Raw genomic sequence first — 20,804 nt, forward strand, 5'->3', positions numbered from 1 at the left:
ACTATTAAAATTGTTTTTTTTACATAGAGTTCATTATATTGGAAAACCTTTCAAATTTTTCCATTTTCAAATAGTGTAAATGTTGTGTTTTATGCATGCTCTATGTATTAAATTAATATCATAAATATGTGACGTAATCCATACCAATAACATTTTTTTTATCAATTATATTTTAATTTCTAATTATTATAATAACTGTCATTTTATATATTCAGGTAAAATTAATGTATAATATATTTAATGATGCTGAGTTGTTTTTAAGTTTAAATCGGGGTTGTTTAAAGGTGGTACAAAAAATAACAAACAAATTTAAGATACCTGGGTATATAAATACCTTAGGATTCAAACATTTATTTTCACAATCCAGTAGTAAGTATAAGGGAGCAGAAATGCTCAATTAAAATAAGGCTGTGTTTTTAGTAATTATTCTTGTTTTGACCCAGGTTTTTGACCCAGTTGTGTGTGTGTGTGTTTGCTTCCAGGCTTCAGCGTCTAGTAAAGGATCTAGTAAAGCAGCAGCAGGGGCAGGACAGTGGCCAGTGGGCCAGTAACAAAGTGTCTGGCCTGGACAGAACCCTGGGAGAAATCTCCCGCATTCTGGAGAAACAGGTTTGTACATATATCTCATAATCTGTCTCTCATGTCTATTCTGATGTCCCAGTAGTGGGACTTGTCTTCTTAAATAATATTCCTGAAAAGACTCCAGAACTTCAGTTCAGAACGAGAAAGCAGGAGATACCAGTAATGACTAAATGGATATATGATGTCTGCTGTTTAAACTGCTGTTTATCTGTTCATCTTTACTACTACACAGTCACACCAGGATTCTTCTGGGACAGTAAGCATCTGAGCAGTGTTCAGACCAGTTTATATCAGTGACTTGGGGGGATTATTGTTTGAAGTCTAGTCTATGTGGATTGTGAGTCTGTGTGTGTGTGTGTGTGTGGATTTGACTTGAAGATAAGCCTCTAGGCTGCTCTCAACACCGACTCCCCTGAACCGCCGGCTTTGGCTGCCGTCCTCCCCGTCTCGCAGTCTATGCAGAGTATCGCTTTCCATCCCCAACTCTCTGCCCTCGGTTATTTGGTAATGAGGGCCAGGTTAGGTGCTTGTTTTCATTGCTGCAGATGTTATTAATTGGCGGAGATCCCCGTTTGTCAAACAGGCGAACATGTTTCAGAGCATTTGGCTGGCTACTGTTGTGCATTGTGGCTTTTATACAAAAATATGTTGGTTTTTCAAAAGTAAACATGATCCAAACGACTTAAGTTATAAAGCAGGGAAGCTTTTGAAGATGCATTTTGGCAATCACTCAAGTTTTTTTTTGTATTATCCCATAACAGAGCTCTACTAATATCCCACAATTCAAAGAGCTGGAAGATTATATCCATCAATTATAAAAGAGGTGATGACTTTTGACATATTTGATAATGTTTTAAAAGATAAACAGTTCTGAAATTCAATTCAGCTGTTCATTTAAAAAGTTTGATGATTGTGTTTCCCTGATAGCCAAATGTACTTTTGTAATCCATTGCATATTGTTTGCTAAAGCATTGCGTAATGTTATCTTGTAATTAGTAAAGTGCCTGAATTTAGTGTTTGTGTATGATGAACTGCATTTTCCAAAGAAACTCATAGTTGACTAATGTCTTAACTGGATCCCCTGTATAATTAGACTGGTTTCAGGTTCACTTGACCCCAGTTGAACCTTTGGGGCTGTTTACACGACATGTTTTTGCATCCAATAATGGCTAAATAGAGTGAAACCGTGCAGGAGAATTAAGATGCAATTAAAACTCGGACGCTCGAAACGCTGTGTGTGTCACTCAAAAAGAGTCTTCTAAAGGCCCATTCACACCAAACTATAATTATAAAGTTTTAACAATCCTTCTAATTCTAGAAGAATAGGGAAGTCCGCACCACAACTATAACGTTAACGCCACAGAAGAATAAAATCATTGGAATCCAGCTGATGAGTCATTAAAAACAGCCATTCAGAATCCACCTGACTGCACTTCCACTAAAGTTAACAAACTATAAAACCTAGTCTAGTCACCTTGACTAATCAACTAGTCAGTATTTGGTCAACCATAGTACCCCATCTCTAGTATATACCTCTAGATCAAGGAGAAATGGATTGGTGACATGTCACATTTTGGTAATGAAACAGGACATTTACGGTTTCTGTTGGTGCCATTCCGTAATACACTCATCAAATGAAGGGATGTGTGTTTGTGGGTGGGTGGATGGTGCATTGATGGTGTGCTTGTATTGACTAGTGGGAGGAGATGTGGGTTGTTAATGGTCTTTCTGGAGGGAGAGGAGAAAGTTAAGAGAGACAGGAAAGGGTGGTAAAGCTGAGCTAATGGGTGAGGAAGAGGGCTGAAAGAGGGGAGGAGAGGAGATCATAAGCTGCTAGATTAGAGTGAAGGGGATGAAACGATCAGTTAAAATTAACTCGGCAGATTCTTTTAACAACCTGTTTATTAAACCTTAAATCTAGCAAGGTAGGTCTGAGGTTATTTAACACTTACGATATAACCAAAATTCTTCAGATTCCCTTTAACAGATTTTCTCAGATCAGGCCTTGTCATCTCATCACACTTTCCAGGCCCTGTATTGCTTAGAAGTGTCTCTGAATGACAGCTTCTATCAAGAACATGAGTACATTTCTTGTGTACGGTCCCTAAGGCCTCCTACACAAACTCTTTCTGGAGATTTCCACAGAGACCTTGCTTTAAAGAACTCCCGCCGTCTTTGTTTTTGTAAGTCGCCGGGACGGTGAAGTGCTTGTGGAAATGTCAGCTCCTCGGGCTCTTTCTTGTGGCCTTTTGGGAATAAGACTCTCTCTTAAGAGTACAGTATCTGGACTTCATTTAGACTGTCAGTCACAGCTGTGGATTCCTGAAACCCGGTTCCTGCAGTGTCCACCTAAGGTCTGCACACCACCAAACTGGGCAAGTCTGTGAACTCTAGTTGTCGAGGCAATTCTGCCTGTAATCCCAGGACAAAGTCAAATAAATACTTGTCTCCATCTTTATTGGGAGTCTGCGTACACCCCTTCCCCCTCAGTGTCACCTCAAGTCAAGAACGCTTAGATTATTTGACCTAACAAGCATCTCTCATGTCACTGACTCACCTACAGATTTGTTTTTTTTCCTCATACCCATATCTGATTCAGTCTCCACTTTCTCCACTAATTCCTCGAACAACACCAGACTGTCCGCTCCCTGTCTAGCCCCTAAAGCAGTGCGGCCTCCCCCACTCCTAGTTCCTCATGCTGACTTTGCTTGGGCACAGTCTCCGACCTTTGCCCGCCTCTCCCTCTGAGCCCTCTAATGGTTTATTTTGTGTCAAACTAGGTTTCAGTTTGTCTCCGGGAGAACTGGCTGATCGAAGAGCCTTTTTTCCCTTCTTGTCGTTCAGGAATATTCAGGGGAGTTTCTTGTTCCTCTTACCTTAGCGGAATGAGCTCACGTATTTACATTTTGCCATGGAGTGTTTGTCACTGCTTTCAAATAAAGAACAGGCCAAGATCGACTGCCTTTATGACACTTGAGGGACTCTCAGGCACATTCTGGCCCTGCTGGGCCAGCCAGTATTTACATTTTCATTTGCCAGCTGTCAGGGGTTGGCTCCCCTTGGTGGCCAACTGGTGGCTAACTGTACCTGATCAGGAGGCCCAAGGCTGTGGAAAGAGGCGCCAAGGGGCCCTTCCAGCAATGTACTTGCACTCAATCCATGTTTGATGACCTGGGGTGGAGAAAGGATCCAGCAAATGTTGGCGGAAGCCTTGGTTGAGAGTGGAGAAGAACATTAGTGATTGACTCCGTCAGTGTTGCTTGAAGATTATTAAGCAAGAGGTTAAGTCTGATGTCCAATCCAGTAGTTGGCCAAACCTTTACCTCCTGCCATATGTTTGATTCATTCTCGGATTGTATATAGGAGTGGTTCCCGACCTTGAAACTGGACTACTCCGAATAATGCACCTTTTAGATGTCTCTGTAATCAAACACATCTAATTCAACTCACTAGAAGAAACTCCAAGACAAGAAATAGGTGTGTAAGATAAGGGTGATCTCAAAATGTGAAGTGTTGGGGTACTCGAAAGCCCAAAGTTGGGAACCACTGAGGCAAGTTGAATAAAATTAGCCTCTGTAGTAAACCTTGTCTCTTTGGAGAAGAACTAGCAGTTAGCCAAGAGGTAATAAGTCTTATTTTTCAGTTTCAAATAATAAAATATAGGTTTTTATGTAGCCAACTAATAAAAATACAAAAAATTACCAATCTTAAAGAAAATTAGACTTGTAAGACTAGTGTAAGCATTTATTGCAACCAATCTCTGGTCTTTTGTTTTAATTCATAAACATTCATATCATTCAAAACAACAAAAACACATACTTCAAGTATATTTCTAATCTTTCAAGTACATTTCAAATTTATAAAAAAAAAAAAAAAAAATTGTCTTCAACCTAAAATACCAAACGACAAGAGAAAAAATTGTAGTTGTTGGTTTTAGGATCATTGAAATGCATGACAAGAACTACATTTTTCAACAAGCCTCTTCATAAAGATGTGTGAGGTGATTGGGTGTTGTCTCTGCTGCTGAGGGACAGGTCGAGCTTTAGGAATTAGCTAGTTAGTTTAAAAAAAAACATGAACATAGTTTTACATTCCTTCACCATGTGCTGTCAGTAAGGTAATTTTCAAACCCTAATTGCCTAGTAATTCTATTGTTCCACTTGGCTGTTGCTTGTGACTGTAAGAGAGTAGAGGATTCACGTTTCCCCTTCAGGTGCTCGTTTGACAGCTAATAGAAGAGTTAGAAATCCATGGTGGAAAGAATTGCCCTTGGGTGGCTGATTTTTGGATATCAGCTTGATATTTGAACTAATAATGCAGTGTGGTTTTCCATGTTCTCAGTCAGGGGTTAAAAGAATCACACCATGAGTGAACTTGGCAGTTTGTATATTCCAGAGTTAAAGGTTTATGATTCTGGCATGCACAGCATTTCTTGCTGATTTTGGGTTATGCAGCATGTACTGTGATTCCAGTTTGTAACTTACATTATTTAAAATTCCAAAGGTTCCTTTTGATAATCTTCACTTATTTCCAATGAACAGTTGGTTTCTATTGTTATCCTAAAACTGAACCCTTCCTCCTAAATTGTTTCTTGCTCCCACAAATTGTCTTCCAGTGTGTACTTAAATGTGTGCTATTAAATGCTATTAAACATTGTAAAAACGAACTTATTGCTAAACTGTCTGCAGTGCTCTTGATGTGGTTTACAGCTCTTTTCCTTTGTCAGCACAGGCCTCTTCACTAAATGGGATCAGTGTTTATGCTTCTTTGTGTATTTCTATACTTCTTTTTGAGAACAAAACAAAGACTTGTACCCCGTCTGCATGCCAGCTCTCTTATCCATTCTGAGATTTGGAGCTGTCACTGTAACTGGAGGGGGCATGTTTACATCATTGCGCCACTTGCCAAAAGATGGATGGGCCTAAGACGGAACCTTGGTGAACCCCTCCGTCAATGAACGCCCCAGCCAGTTGTTCTCCATCTGTTGAAAGAAGGGGGATGCAGCATTTTAGGAGCGTTCCCCTCCCCCTGACTTTTTATGTCAGCTAATTAGAGTGGTTTGTAAGAGTTGAACACGCAGACACATCCAGCCCTCCCTCCCACTTAACGTGTACCCCACACCCAAACCCTTGTCCTGGCCGGCCAGTGGGAAGCGCAGCTGCCTGGACCTTTGATTAGCCTTACCTAAAATGGCCACTCTTGTTAGTAATTGGATAAGATTGTTCAAGCCGTATAATTTACATTTACTCTGCACCCTCCCTCCTCCCTAACCATCTGATCTGTCTTCAGGTCTTCTGTTTGAATTCCCTATTAGAAAAATGCAAGCTCTCATCCTATTATAGTGTCAGTGAAGTGTTTGTTGAAGGAGGTCAGTACACCAGGCGAACACAACAGTACTCTGAGCAGAATCAAGGATTAGTACCAGCTTTGCACATCACTTCCAAGCATGTTTTTTTATGACATGCCATGTTATGTTTTGTCATATTACAGTCTGCCTCGATGATTAATGTGATTGCATAGTATCGTGACCAAGTTCACAGATGAATTCCGAGTGGAGACACCACACCAAGTAGCTTTATTTAACACTGATGCTGAACTGTTACTGTACATACTGCTTTTGAACCAACTTTAGCAAGCATCTGTTATTCTTATAAGCATCTTATATTCATGAAGCCCTTTAAATATTTTGAGCAGTTGGCATAATTTTATTTATTAAATTTTACTCATTTTTTTTCTGTGTTGTTTGTAGTGGCAGAAAATTGCTCGAGTGGAACACAGTGACTCCTTAGTTATGTAAAATACAAATAACATGTTAACACATTATTCCTGCTATTGTAGAGGCATGCTGGTCACAAATAAATAAACATTTGGGTTGCTTGTCTGATGTGGCCTGTTGAAAATCAGTATCAATGCCAGATGATCATTGAGAATGGGAAGCCCCTGGCAACATGTTAAAGTTGCATTTTTGGTAACTGTGTGCAGAAGTGCACAAAAGTAGATGTCATTTAGAAGATTTGCTTTAATATATTACTTTTTACTGCTCCGTCTGTTGCCCAAACAAGGCCTTTCTCCTTACTTTCCATATTTTATTAATTTGATTCCTTGCTAAGCATGTATTTCGTTAAACTCTTTGTATCTTTCTTCACAATCTAATGTTTATCATCTCATCTTCAATCCCTTTTCTGAACTCCTTCAGATTCCAGATCCTTTACTCAGCATGGGGATCTGTCAATAACCAGAAAGGGCAAGGTGAGACACCTCCCTCTGGACGGAGTTCCACACCCCATCACTGTACAGGCCCCAGCTAACCCCTCCAAATGCCTCTTAAATAGGCCACCATGAGCGGCCAACCCTCCTGCCTCTGGAGTATTTGACAGGGCTGTACTGATGGATTTGCTGCGAACCCACTCGAATTTACTGCTGCGACCTGGGTTCGTCCTCACGCTATAGGCAGCGAGGCTCCATGGCCGTCTTCACCTAGCTGTCAGTGAGCTTTTCTTAATCCCAGCCGCTGTTCAAGCGTGCTTCGCCTTTGGTGTATCTGACAACAAGCTTGTTCCAATCTCTTAACTCTGGCAGAGGTTCAGCCTTCTCTTTGCCACCGGATCTCCAGGAATGAGTCTTTGGCGGCACTTTTGATTGACAGGAGAGGAGCTTATATGTAATTTTGCAAAGCGCTTCCTCTGTTTGCTGCTCAATATGTTCAGGCTTGTTGGCAGCCCCCGCCATCCCCTGAACAAAAACATCTTGAAGTGCCTGACTTTGAGTGCCGTCACATAGCATACGAGAATCTGACCTCATTATATGGAGTAGGTGCAACATTCTCTGTTCCCTTCTTCTTTTCTTTGCTCTTCGATCCTCCAAATGAATGACTCAACTGCTGTCACTTTTAAATTCAGAGTTGTTGATTTATGTGTCGTTTTGTGGCAACATTGGGGTCGAACTCATCGCCAACCTCTGAGGCTCTTACTTCCTTTTCTCAAAGTAAGGGAACTGGGGAATTTGGACTCTAAACCTTATGACTCATTTAAAGGGGTTCCACTTTGAACTTTAAAGAATTTTATGATGCAAGTAAAAATGTCCCCTCTGTAAACAGTTTGATTTGAGAAGCACGTCAGTTAAATGACTGTTTTACGTCTCTTCTTGCTCAAAGACGCTCATTCACTCCGTATGAGTTTCAGGCACTGTTTGGTTGACCCTCCTTTTAAAAGTTTTATGGCTGATATTTATGATAACCAACAACTGAAGGTTGCATTTGAACCTTGACAATTTATAAAATCCTGAAATAACGTCAAATGCATGCAGGTCAATGACGTAATGCTCATATTTTTTGTCGTACAGTATCTGTTAATGTTTTGAAAATGTCAGTTTTATTCACAAAGTTACTGAATACTTTTTATTTATTGAATTTTTTTATTATTATTTTTTTTTTTATTAACATTTTTATTTTCACAGTTTTTATGCGGAGGCATACAGTTGTCCTGATATCATATTGTAGGAAAAATCTTAAGTAGCTTGGCATAAGTTGTTATTATTATTTGGATGTTTATCATTATCTGCATGTTGGTTACACCACATGACGTTGATTTGGCAAACAGTTTTTGCAAATATTAGAAAGTTAATTGTTAATATTTATTTTTTTAAGAGATAATGTTTAACTTATTAATATTTGAAAAACTGTTTGCAAAATCGACGTCATGTGGTGTAACCATACATGAATCATAAGGAATATCAGATAATTTGGCCTTTTTATGAAAAGGCAAGGTTAGTTTAAATTCTAAATCGTGCTGGAAAATGATTAATCACATCCAAAATAAAGGTTTTTGTTTGTATAATATATGTGTGTATGGTGTATATTTCTAATAATGTTTATATAAAGACACACACATACAGCATATACATGTATTTTAGTGTATATATTTATATTCATGTAATGTTTATTTTATAGATAGATAGATAGATAGATAGATAGATATACACACATACATACAAAGTACACACACACACGTACACAAAATCTATTTTGGATTCGATTAATTGTTGCCCAGTACTAAATGTAAAATGTAATGTGTTGTAACTCTCTAAAAGCGATTATTTATGAATTAATTCATGATGCTTGAAAAAAAAAATTATTCGAAAAATATATATAAAATTTATATTTATTAATTATAATTAATATTCACTTTCAAATATTCACATTTTTGCTGTGAAGGGTTGTGCACTTTTGAGATTTAGCAGGAATTCTTTGGGGATCACTTTGCTTCAAATTTCACTCCAGGTCCCCTCTAGAAAGCAGGAGGTGGGCAACGAGAGGATACCACCAATTCCAAAACAATGCGATACTTGAGTCTGCTCGCCTCTCCATGTTTCTGACTGTTTCTCTCTCTTGTCCCTATCTCTCTTTTTCAGAATAATGCAGATCAGGTAGCGTTTCAGGTAGGAGGGGGTTTGTCTGCACTGGAACAGATCCTACAGGTTGTCACCGCGGCCTCCAGTCCCACAGCAGTCCCTCGTATTCCTCTCAAGTGAGTACCAGCTTAAAAGCACAGGCACAACTTCACGCAATATCTTTTCTTGCTTTATTTTTTAAGATGAACTGTGTTTTTCCAAAGGCAATGTTAGATGCCAGCATTTCCTGTCAAAGCTATGCAAAGATTTGATTTCAAAAACAGTATCACAGCTATTAAACTATATCTTGGTATGATGTTACATCTGTATTTAACCTCAGAATGATCTCAAGGTAAAAAGCTAAGGCTGCTAATGTCTGTTTTGTGGTGTCTGTGCTTTAAAATAAAATTCTGATCTTAATTCAAGTGATGAAGGATTTCGGAAGCCTGACAGTAATCAGTGTTGAGTACTGCTGCCTGCTTTTAAAGGTTTCAAAATTATTAACAGCTGAAAACATTTGTTAACATCTAGAAAAGTAATAATTTATATTACTTCAATAAACTAATTGACACAGTTACACTACTTATTACAATTTAAACAAGGTAACTTGTAATCTGTAACCTGTTCACAATTTCAAAGTGACCTTCCCAACACTATTTATATGTGACCCTGGAGCACAAAACCAGTCTTAGGTCGATGGGGTATATTTGTAGCAATAGCAAAACAAAACACATTGTATGGGTCAAAATGATTGATTTTTATTTTATGCCAAAAAACATTAGGATATTAAGTAAAGATCATGTTCCATAGATATTACTCCTGTCGTAAATATATCAAAACTTCATTTTTGATTAGTAGTATGCATTGCTAAGCACTTCATTTGGATTTTTTTCAGATTCCAGATTTTCAAATAGTTGTATCTCGGCCAAATATTGCCCGATCCTAACAAACCATCCATCAGTGGAAAGCTTATTTATTCAGCTTTCAGATGATGTATACATCACCATTTTGCTAAAATTACACTTAAGACTGGTTTTGTGCTGCAGGGTCACACATTAATATATAAAGCTATTTGTTAATTGTATGTAATTTTATTATTCACCTTAACGTTGTTTTTATAAATTGGACTCATAAATCATGTGACACAATTAGAGTTGTTCCGATTCCGATACTAGTATCGGAAATATCTCCGATACCACAACAAATTCTGGCATCGGCATCGGCGAGTACATGAACCCATATACCGATCCGATACCATTTTCTTAAAAAAGACCTAGTTATGACCGCAAGCTTTGCCTAACCGCTGCACGGTTCTTCTTCGCTGCTCAAAATGCATTGAAAACACAGGAAGTTGTGCTGTGTTGCCACAAGCAACCCCTGTTTAGAGTAGCGAAGAAGAAATGAAAACGCGTTAGCAGCCCTTATCTATATATGACTGGATCACTCATCACATTCTAAACTGCCAAAAGACAGTGAAGCCGCTACTATATTATAGATCAGTGGTTAGCAGTATGTCTCTGTAGTACCGGTAGTTACAGACTCTCGAGTATATTCAGTACCGGCAACTGCGTTCAGTCGCTTCCGTGTAAGTCAAAACGCAGGGCTCCAGACAGTAGCCGAATATATACTAGTGTCTGTGAATATTAAACTGCAAAATACTATTTAAATATTACTCCCGCAAAATCTACATCTCTGTGGGTGACTGGCACAGATGCGCGAGAGCTCGCTGTTTTGTAGTCTCTGCTGTGTGTCATGAGGACACGAACGCATAAACCGTCACTTCATGAGAATTTACCGTTTCATTTGAGAATACTGTCATATCATAAACACAGACACTCAAAGATCTTCATGGCAGCCCATTAAAATAAATGTTTGGTTTACATGAGTAAATTGACAATATATAAAGCTACTGTTGTAGCCTACAGTAATAATAATACATCTCTATAATAATAATAATTATGCCTAGATGGTTGCTTGTTTTTTACTTGTTTTTTACTTGTTAGAGATTATCTGATTAATAGATCTTTTTTTATATTCCTAGACTTATTTGTTGCAGTTTTTTTATACAGTTATATTGTAAAACTTAAATACCTTTTTTAGTTTGCGGTGTTAGATTTTTGGCTGCATTTGAAGTTCTTTTTTGCATAAGAAAATAAATAATACTGTCAAATTCATGTTAGATAATAAAAATACTGTAATAAATACAGTAGTTCACCATGTATTTGTTCATGTTTTATTGAGGGATCTGTCTGAAGCACACCATAAAAAAATTCTAGCAATTTACACAGGGCTAGTAGTATATACAGCTGTATATACAGATATACACCCAGGTATCGGATCAGTACTCGGTATCGGCCGATACCCTGAGCCCAGGTATCGGAATCGGTATCGGGAAGAGAAAAAGGGTATCGGAACATCTCTAGACACAATGCAATGCCACTTTTTGTCAGTTGTATTAGATGCTTTTTAAATCTAATTCTGCCACTATAATATAATAATCTAATATATAAATAATTTATCTTCAATTTTTTGCTTTACTCAGCCAATTTTAATATGTTGTTTATGCGATTAATTGTGAATAATTAATATTAGCACATTTAAAAATAGTTGTGTCCCTTCTAAAATCAAATATGCGCAGTCTTTTTTTTTTTTTTTTTTTTAGAAATCCTATATTTGGCCTTTTTTACCTCTATCAGTGATGGTAATAAATGATGATGAAATTGGCAGGATTGGGATCAGTAAACCAATCATTTCCCTTCTTTCCAGCGCTCTGCATCACAATAAATTTATAATGAATGAGAATGTGCCTCGTTTAGAAAATAAAAAGCGTCGCTTTTGAATCATCCATTTTGCACTCTTCCCTTGGCCCCTTACTGGTATACAGAAAACACATTTGTCCTATCCGTCACTTGGAAATGGGAGTCGGGTTTGAATAGTGGGTCTGGAACCAGTGGCGTTGGCCAGTAGATAACCTCAGAGAGCGGCTGTTTTCACTAGAGAGAGCTCCTAATGGACTTCAATAGCCTCTTTGCCTTCCTCATTAGCATTTGCTGTTTTCCAAATCTCCCTTAATGGAGAAATGCTACTTATATTTATAATGCTTTTACAGGCCATCTAGTGTTTATTGATTTTTCTCTCTCATACTTTCACTCTCGTTCTCTGCGCCTCCTTGTCGTTCAGTCATTAATTCCGGAAGATTTGAAGTGGGCCTTAATATTATAATGAATTTTTATGAACTTCAGTTTTTGAAGAGGTTGAAACTGCATCGCGTTCGACTCAAGGATTAGTTCACCCATTAGTAACATGCTAGTGTCACTACAAACCCAAATTTTGTTCTTCTTTCTGGAACGCGAAAGGAGGTTTTTTTTTTACAAACGGGACCCAGCATTCCACGCGTTTACACTAAATGGGTACTGGAGCTTTAATGTTTAAAAAATTAACAAAAAACATCATTAAAGTATTTAATATAACTATATTACTAGTTATGTAAACATGTGCATTCGCTTTTTATAAAAAAAAAAAAAAGGTTTTTTGTTCTTTTGAGTTGGATCTTTTGAACGAATCAGTTAATTCAGTTCACAAAACCTAAATGTAATCAGACCGATTCAGTTGGACTCGTTGATCCAGTCATAGTGGTTAACAGCTCACTGGAGGAGAAAATATTTAGTGAATTATGATTACATTTCGGTCTGTTCCTCACATAAAATTATCAGTATTTGAAAAGACTTCAAATAGAAAGCATATGGAATACTTCTATGTTCTTTTGCATCCTTTATTGATTTTGAAAGCTGCAGTCCTCATAGAAAAGACTGAGCAGCACGTTCTTAAAAAAAAATTCTTTTGTGTTCCAATGGAAGAAAAACATGAGGGTGAGTAAATTATTGGCAGTTTTAGTTTTTTTTTGTGAACTGTTACTTTAACCTGTGTGTGTTTGTGGCATGTTGGGTCAGGCTGTGCAAACACATCCAGCGCTATCCTCCTCTCTCTTTTTTGAAAGATCCACTTGACACGCTCAGGAGGAGGTAAAGATCTCTGAGGCATTTCTGTCATTCTCCCACGTCCTGTCCAATCAAACACTGAAGTAGTCTCTCTCGGAGGATAAAAGAGTCGCCACACTTTCATGACTGAGCTTCAGCCCTGTCTTGACTTGTTGAAAAGTCTCTCTGCCAAGCATGAAGCAAAGTACAATGGCTCTCCTTAGATCCAAATGATCAGTAAATAAGTGTTTGACTGTCTAATGTCCCATGCTGTGTCAGTGCAAGCTAATGCTTTTATACAAAATCATGTTTAAATTCAACTATACACAACTAGGATTGGGAAATATAGAGCGGATCATTTTAATTTTAATAATTTCAGTCTGTCTCAATAGATTTCAGCATTATAAATATCATGTTGATATTAATGTATTTGCTTAATATAATAATAATAATTGTTAAAGTAATACATTTTTACAAAGTTAACACAAGGGGTATTTAATAATTTCTTTTATATGCCCAAATATACAGAAAAAGCTTAATTTTATTTTTAATGAAAATTATATTTATATAAATAATAGTGATAGTAATTTAGATAATAAAAGGAAAAAAAAAAAAAATTCTAATTCAACTGTACACCGATAGCGCAGGATGATACCAATATTACTTTAACCTTTCTTAATGTTTCAGTATTATATCTTGATATTTATATATTATAACTCAATATAATATTAAGGGTTTTTCTTTTAAGTAATTATGCAGTGCACTTTTCTCACAATTTTCTCAATATAAACATTTTATTTATAAAGTATTTGATATTTTCTTTAATTTGCCTCAATAAAACAATCAACAATAAACAGCAATGTTAAGCACTATATGTACATGAACATATAATAATAATAATAATAATTATTATTATTATTATTATACTTGGGTTTAAAACAAAAAGAGAGATAGTTGTGCTACTTATGTTTCCATGCATTTATACATACGTACACTACTTTTAGATTTTTTTTAATAGTAATTTGTCAAATTAATATGAAATAATCTCTCGATTTTAATATTCAGTGTAATTTTGTCAACTTGGTTAAAACACAACAGGTTTGTTTTTTTGTTTTTCTTCTACTTTCTTTCTTTCGGTGTCCTAAATTTAGTGTCTCCTTCTTTAATCACGTCATCTGTCTTCTTATCACTCTCTCTGTGTCCCAAGGCCATACAGTGCTGGAGCTGTGATAACCTTTAAGGAGTCCGATTATTCCTGCGTGTTTCCACTAGCTTCTCACAAACGTGAGTGGAGCTCCAGGCTGTTGATGGCGCTGCCTGGCCGGTCGCTCTGGGACAGGTGGAAAATGTCCAAAAATCATCCCCATCATTGTTAGCAAGTTCTGGGAAACTACATAAACGGAAAAACCGCAAAAAAGCTCTTAAATAGCAGACTATTGCAGTTTTGCAAATAATTTATTCAATTTCCACTAAAATTGCAAGCTTAGACAATTCGCTGGAAGACAGTCTGTCTCCATGAATTCTTGTCAGCGGTGACTTTTGCTATGGCACCAGGTGTCTGTGAAGGGCAGGGCGCAAGCAAATGTGTGCTAATCGTTCCCCCTCATCTGCACGCTATAATGGTTTGCTCAGAGGCTAACCCTTACAGCAGCGCTAGTTTATCTATTTACTGTAATGCTGCATATCGATCGCCTCCTTTCAGATAAGCTGAGTGATTTACAAAAAAGAACAACTACGGAGATGCCGCTGTAATATTACCCTCATGGGAGAAGGATTCCATCTTGTTAGCATTACATTAATGGGCTAATTCCACAGTGAGGCTCCGTTAATGTCCCTGTGCAACCCTGCGGCTTGGAGCTGAGTGTTTTGGAGGGAATCGACGGCTAAGAAGGAAATGGGGTCGGATGTCTGGAGCAGGAAGGCCATTTTGTTTGCATGAGTAAACCAAGGATAGTGAGCCGGCCCAGGAAACTCATTCAGCAACCTGAACATTAACCTGCTCATCAGCTTGTAAATATTACAAGATTTTGATGTGAAAGGGAGCATGAAATGTTTAGTTTAGAAATTAAATTATTCAAATAAATTAAAGTTATTTAATTTTCATTATAGAAAACTTTAAATTGGGAAATCTGAGTTCCCTTAACTGTTATAATATGTAATATAATATACACTCACTGGCCACTTTATTAGGTACACCTTGCTAGTACTGGGTTGGAGCTGCCTTTATTCTTCATGGCAAAGATTCAACAAGGTGTTGGAAACATTCCCCCAGAGATCAGAGTCACTCAAATCCCCTTTCTTCCCCGTTCTGATGCTTATTTTGGAATTCCGCAAGTCGTCTTCACCACATCTAGATGCATTGAGTTGCGGCCATGTGATGGGCTGATAAGCAATTTGTGTTACCTAGCTATATATGAAAAATATATATATAATTTTTTTTAATTATTTTTTTTGTAACACAAATTGCTTATCAGCCACATGGCCAGTTAATTAATTTAATATATAAACATAACATTTTTCATAAATATATACATGCATGTGTTTGTATTTGTATATACATATGTACAGTATAAACATATATTGTGTAAAAAAAAAACTTATTTTGGGTGTGATTAATCACGATGAATCATTTGACCACTTATATATATATTCGGGTCACTATTTAAGGACTGGTCTGTGATGACATGGCAAACAATGTATTTAGTGACATTTCAACGTTTAAATCAGTAGAAGACTATGCATTACTTTCAAAATGCATAGGGGATGACCAATCTCAAAACTATTATTTTCAGTTGCTTTTAGAGCTGGTTGAATGCTCTGAGTTAGTTTATGGCATTTGGCTTCCATAATGACTGCTGTGTTATAGATTATGGGCAAAAATGAATTTCATTCAGCATTAAGACTCAAACCTCTACTCTTCCAAAACCACATTTGTCCGGGACAAGGTGGTCAGGTTCACTGTTATTAAGAATTTATATTTACACTTAGACTTAACTGAGCTTTTCCGTTTATCCAGGAAAAGACAAGTCCCATTGTCTCCCAGTAGGGGTCACTGCTGAGGAGGATAGTGGGAAGTCCGTGCTGTAAGTTGGGCACTGGACCAGACTGCTGTCAGCGCACAGTCACCTCTCTTACAGAATGGAGCTTAATCCAGTCACACTCATCCCTAGAGCCTCACACACACTCACAAGTCCACAGGTCACTCCTAAATGAGTTTCACAAATGACTTTTACTAAAACTACTCCTTCTGAACAGCAACAGGAAATCACTAAGGTCTTACACAGATTGGTGTAATTTAGGAGCACTTGTGGCTAAACTGATTGCACTGCTCAGTTCAATTCTGGCTGTCTCACTTTTCTAAGTGGAAGTGAACGCATTGATGCGCCACTGCCTGTCACCTCAACCTCTGTGTCACATGATGACTAAATGTTCCAAGTGAGAGCTTCTCGCAAACTCTCTCCAAGTGGTTTCATTTCAGGATGCCATTATGTGGCATGTCTATCTGCGTGCATGTGTGTGTGCACGATGTGTGGTGCGCCAGGACTTTTGCCCCAGCTTATGGCCAGCCTTTTGTGGAACAGCTGCTTGAATGGGTGGCTTGGAATCATTCAGGATATCAGGAAAGATCAACGGTAGAATCAAATTAAATGTCATTTGGATTGAAAGGAAGTATTGTTTGTCAGGTGCATTTGCTTGTCACCTTTTCTCATTGGCTCCAGATACCTTTTCTGTCCCTTAAAGTTTTTTTTTTTTCCTGTTTAAAAATCATGTATAGAAGTTATCCTGGCAGTCAAAGACTTGCCTTACCTTTTACGCCAGGAGCATGTAGTTCTGCTGCTGGAGGCCATTTTACAGCAGAGATTAACTGTCACCCTAATTAAACACCTCTGAACCAACTAATCAAGGTCTTTAGAAACACTAGAAACTTTCAGGCAGATGTGTCCGATCTAAACTTAAAAAAGTGGCCCTCTAGAAGCAGGTTTGGACACTCCTGTCTTACACTTTCCTCACTAGGTATAATATGGCACAAGCATAATAGATAAAAGCATATACCTTGAATGCACTGACAGTTAATTTGAATAAAAGCGTGAAATGCAAATATAGGGATTATGCTGACAGATTTGGAAAGGTGAACTACAGGCCCAAGTGAGCCTATTTTCCTGCTTGATAGCCAATTTACATGGATGACACTCCAAGACCTTTACATATCACACCATTTGTGTTACCGGCCATGTCCAGGTTCGTTTGTGCAGTACTTTAAATGGTATGAAATTATAGCTTTACCTTCTTAAAGGATGTTCAATTTGTGTCTAAGGGCAAGATCATGCCAATGTTTCTTGCAGAGAAACGTCAACTTTAGGCCAGACAGACAGTCTAGGGGCGTTCTCCCCCTCATCTTGAATTCTTCTTAGCCATCTGCTTCCCTGTCTCTGAGCTAGCCTATGGATTTCAGAATGGGTTAATTCAGTTCCAGAGGTCAGTCCAGTGACCCTCATCCAGGCCAGAGGCCACCCAAGCTGAGAAGCACCCCTCAGGGGATGAGGTGAATGGGGATAGAGAAAGGCAAGGTGTAGAGGACGGAGCCCTGTGGCACACCTTAAGCAAGTCTGCACCCCTTGTGTTTATTGACTAATCGGAGGGGCAGATTTTCATGGTTAGCTAAGGTTAAGCCAGTTTGAGTAGGTGAGGAGATCACGGAGCTTATTATCTGCAGCTCTCTATCTGTTATCTCTTGCCTTCTAGCATGCTCTTTTTCTCGGTGGCCCTTCTTTTCCTTTTCAGTGCAATACAGCACTATAGAGACCATCTCCATTGATTAGCTTGGCAACTTGATCTTATGTCAACAAGATAATGCTTTATTTTGGGCAGATTAACAATATGCCTGTTGTTTGTAAACCTGGTGGCCTGTGGCAGAGCTCACATCGCGTTGTCAAAATGTAACTCGCGACAAGGGAATCTCGGATCTGCTCAAGTAGAGGAATGCTGCATGCTCACGGGGACGACCTGGCACATGTGGGTCAGTGTTACATACTCCTCGAGTAACCTGAGACGGAGTACAATGGCACTTCACCAAATTGCTCCTCAAAATCTTTGACGCAGGCTGTCATCGTCAAGGGGAGAGACAGGCAGAGGCCGTGCACGGCGGGCCGGTGTTGGATGTCATGCTAATCATCGTCAATTAGAGGAGAGCAAGCTGGAAAAGCACCCCGGTTTATGGCTGGCAGTGGGTTGGGGTGTAAGGATATCATTTCAAGCAGGACAGTGACAGCTTCTAAGTATCTTAACGGGTTTCAAGATGATGGATGGCCTGAAAAAACTTTCCATTACTCAGACAGTAGCAGCATGGGGTGTTTAATGCAGTCCATTTAGCAGGTAGATGAGTTGAGGTGTCTGTGTTAACTGACAAAGCTTATATAAAAAAACATATGTACAAACCACAGCACGACAACTGCTGTTTGATTTAATGCTCAGTTTATCATCAAAAGCTGCAGAATGTAGTGTAGCATGAAAGGAAAAAACTTGGATACTCAATGTTATAAACTCCTAACAATAAACATTACTGGCCGCAACCTAACTAAATCAGGGTCACATCTGTACTCTTGTAGTATATAGTATAACTCAGGTTCTAACACTTAATGCTGTCAAAAGCATACAAAAATTAATGGACACTAGATTTTTATCTTCTTTTATTCATCAACAGCAGCAAAATAATTTAGTAATGCCAAAAATGGTTTAGACATTGTAGTTGGTGTTATTGTCACTTTTGATGTTAAACAGAGAGATCAATAAGTAGTTTTGGTTATCGCTCATTTATGACCAGATGTCTCATTAACCAAAATTGTGTTTTTCATACCACAAAAGTTAAAACGTTAAGAAATAATTGTATGCTTTTTTTTAAAAACAATTTCTGCAATGTTTGCCACTTTTGTCAAAGAACAAAGAGAGATAGCAAACCGTTTGCTGTTTTGAATGCTAATTAATTGACATACTGTATATTTATCTTTTTTTTTCATAATAGACAGTATTGTTGTCAAAAGAAACACTGCTTCTGTTATAAATACTATTAAATATTTTAATTTGAATGTCAAATTTAAATGAACGCTGTTATTTGAGTAGTTAATCGTTAGCATAAGCACGGCTAACGCTAATATAATGAGCATTAGAATTAAGTGTCTTTATTAACTATTCAATACTCCTATAATTTATTTCACGGTAAAAAAAAAAGAAAATGGGAGGAAATTATGATATTTACTATTTTTATATCCCAGAGGCTTTTAAATCAATTGTGAATCTAAAATATGTGCGTTAGAGAATTTACAAATGTTTTTTTAGCTAGCTGTTATTCTTGGCTTTAAAATTCAAAAGCCCTTTAAAATAAATATGTACACATTTTGGATTAAATTAATGTATAGTAGAAAAAAAAAATTAATTAGCATGTTTTTGTGTTTTGCTTTGGTACTGACATGGTACAGAGAACTGTGGATTTTCACTGGTATTGGTACCAAATACTGAAATTTTGGTACCATGACAACACTACTAGACAGGTTTAAATGCTTTTGTTGCTTTTGACAATTCAGTTTCTAGAAAATAATTCATATGAAAATAAAGCATTAGACATAGATACTTGTTTGATAGGTTATTTGATTTGGTAGTTTAATTTACTTGATTAATGTCTAAAATTGTTTAGACATTGCCACATATTTTGCTACCTTGGTTAATCATGGCAAACAGAGATAAACTATAGGTTATAAAGCTATAGCCTAGGTAGCTCTCATTTATTGTCAGATATCCATCACATCAGCCAAAATGATTTCTTTTTCATCATACTGCAGGATTGTATTTATTTATTTATTTTCGTGTTTTTGGACAAATTAGAAAGTAACTTATGGAAGCTTTCATTAATGCTTATTCATTGCCATACTGTGTTTATCACTTACAAAGAGTTTTCAAACTAGACGGGCTTAAATGGTTTTTATCGGTTTTGACAATTAGCAGAGCTGACAAACAAAGTAATTTTGTGTAATTATCTGACAAAGTGCTACAAGCAGTTAGGTGAGTTAATGTGATATTCCATCACTGCTGGTGATTAGCCAAGTGAGATTTCAATCAGTAGCTATGCTTAGCATTTATACTTTTTGACATGTCTGACATTTTTTTGTGACAAACTCTGCTTCTGGCACCTCATGTGTACGTGCATTTTACAATTAACAAAAGCTAGGTAAAACAACTTGTTTGGTAGCTTAACATCCTAACCTGCATCGCATTTTCCTGACAATCTGCTACTTTGTTTCTTTTTTTTTTAACCTCAAATGCTCTTATTTGTTTCATACTGGGGGTTCAGTGCAAGCACTGGGGGTTGGTGTCGAGATTTGGCTAGTCGACAGCTGTTTTACACTTTAATAAGATTAGTGTAAAGAAATTAGTCGTGTGCTCTATAATCTGCCGTTTAACTGCGCGAGCCACCTGGGGCTGCCCCGCCCCCACTCCTCACATTCCTCCCCTCGCGTTACTGGACAGACATCAGATAGCCTCGGTCATACCTTCAAAACCCTGTCAACGTGCGCCTAGATCAGGTTTACTGTGAATCTTTTATGAGCTCATGCAAGAGCTTGTAGCTCATTAACGCAAAAGTAGTCTAATTCTGATACATTTTTAGAATACTTTCATGTAGGTAACTTCGCTGTTTTATTCTAAATATAAAAATATACATTTCTAATGATCAGATTGCTTAAACGTCATAGCAATTTAATAGTTTGGGATGGACATTTATTATTATAATTTTTTTTTTTACATTTAATGAAATTATTTATAACGAAGTGCATTAGTTTTTTATAAATCGGAGAAAAAATTGTTGTT

At 37.5% G+C, this 20,804-nt stretch overlaps 1 protein-coding gene across 1 annotated transcript in view; it reads left to right on the forward strand.

Moving 5' to 3' along the window:
* LOC113043422 (S phase cyclin A-associated protein in the endoplasmic reticulum-like) overlaps positions 1-20,804 on the forward strand; it is an 86,082-nt gene that overhangs the window by 35,256 nt on the left and 30,022 nt on the right. The window contains 2 exon segments of the mRNA XM_026202783.1: positions 483-609; positions 8,992-9,107. Of these exon segments, the coding sequence (XP_026058568.1) occupies positions 483-609; positions 8,992-9,107 (243 nt within the window).

Source organism: Carassius auratus, chromosome 25 (assembly GCF_003368295.1).
Source record: "Carassius auratus strain Wakin chromosome 25, ASM336829v1, whole genome shotgun sequence".
Taxonomy (NCBI): Eukaryota; Metazoa; Chordata; class Actinopteri; order Cypriniformes; family Cyprinidae; genus Carassius; species Carassius auratus.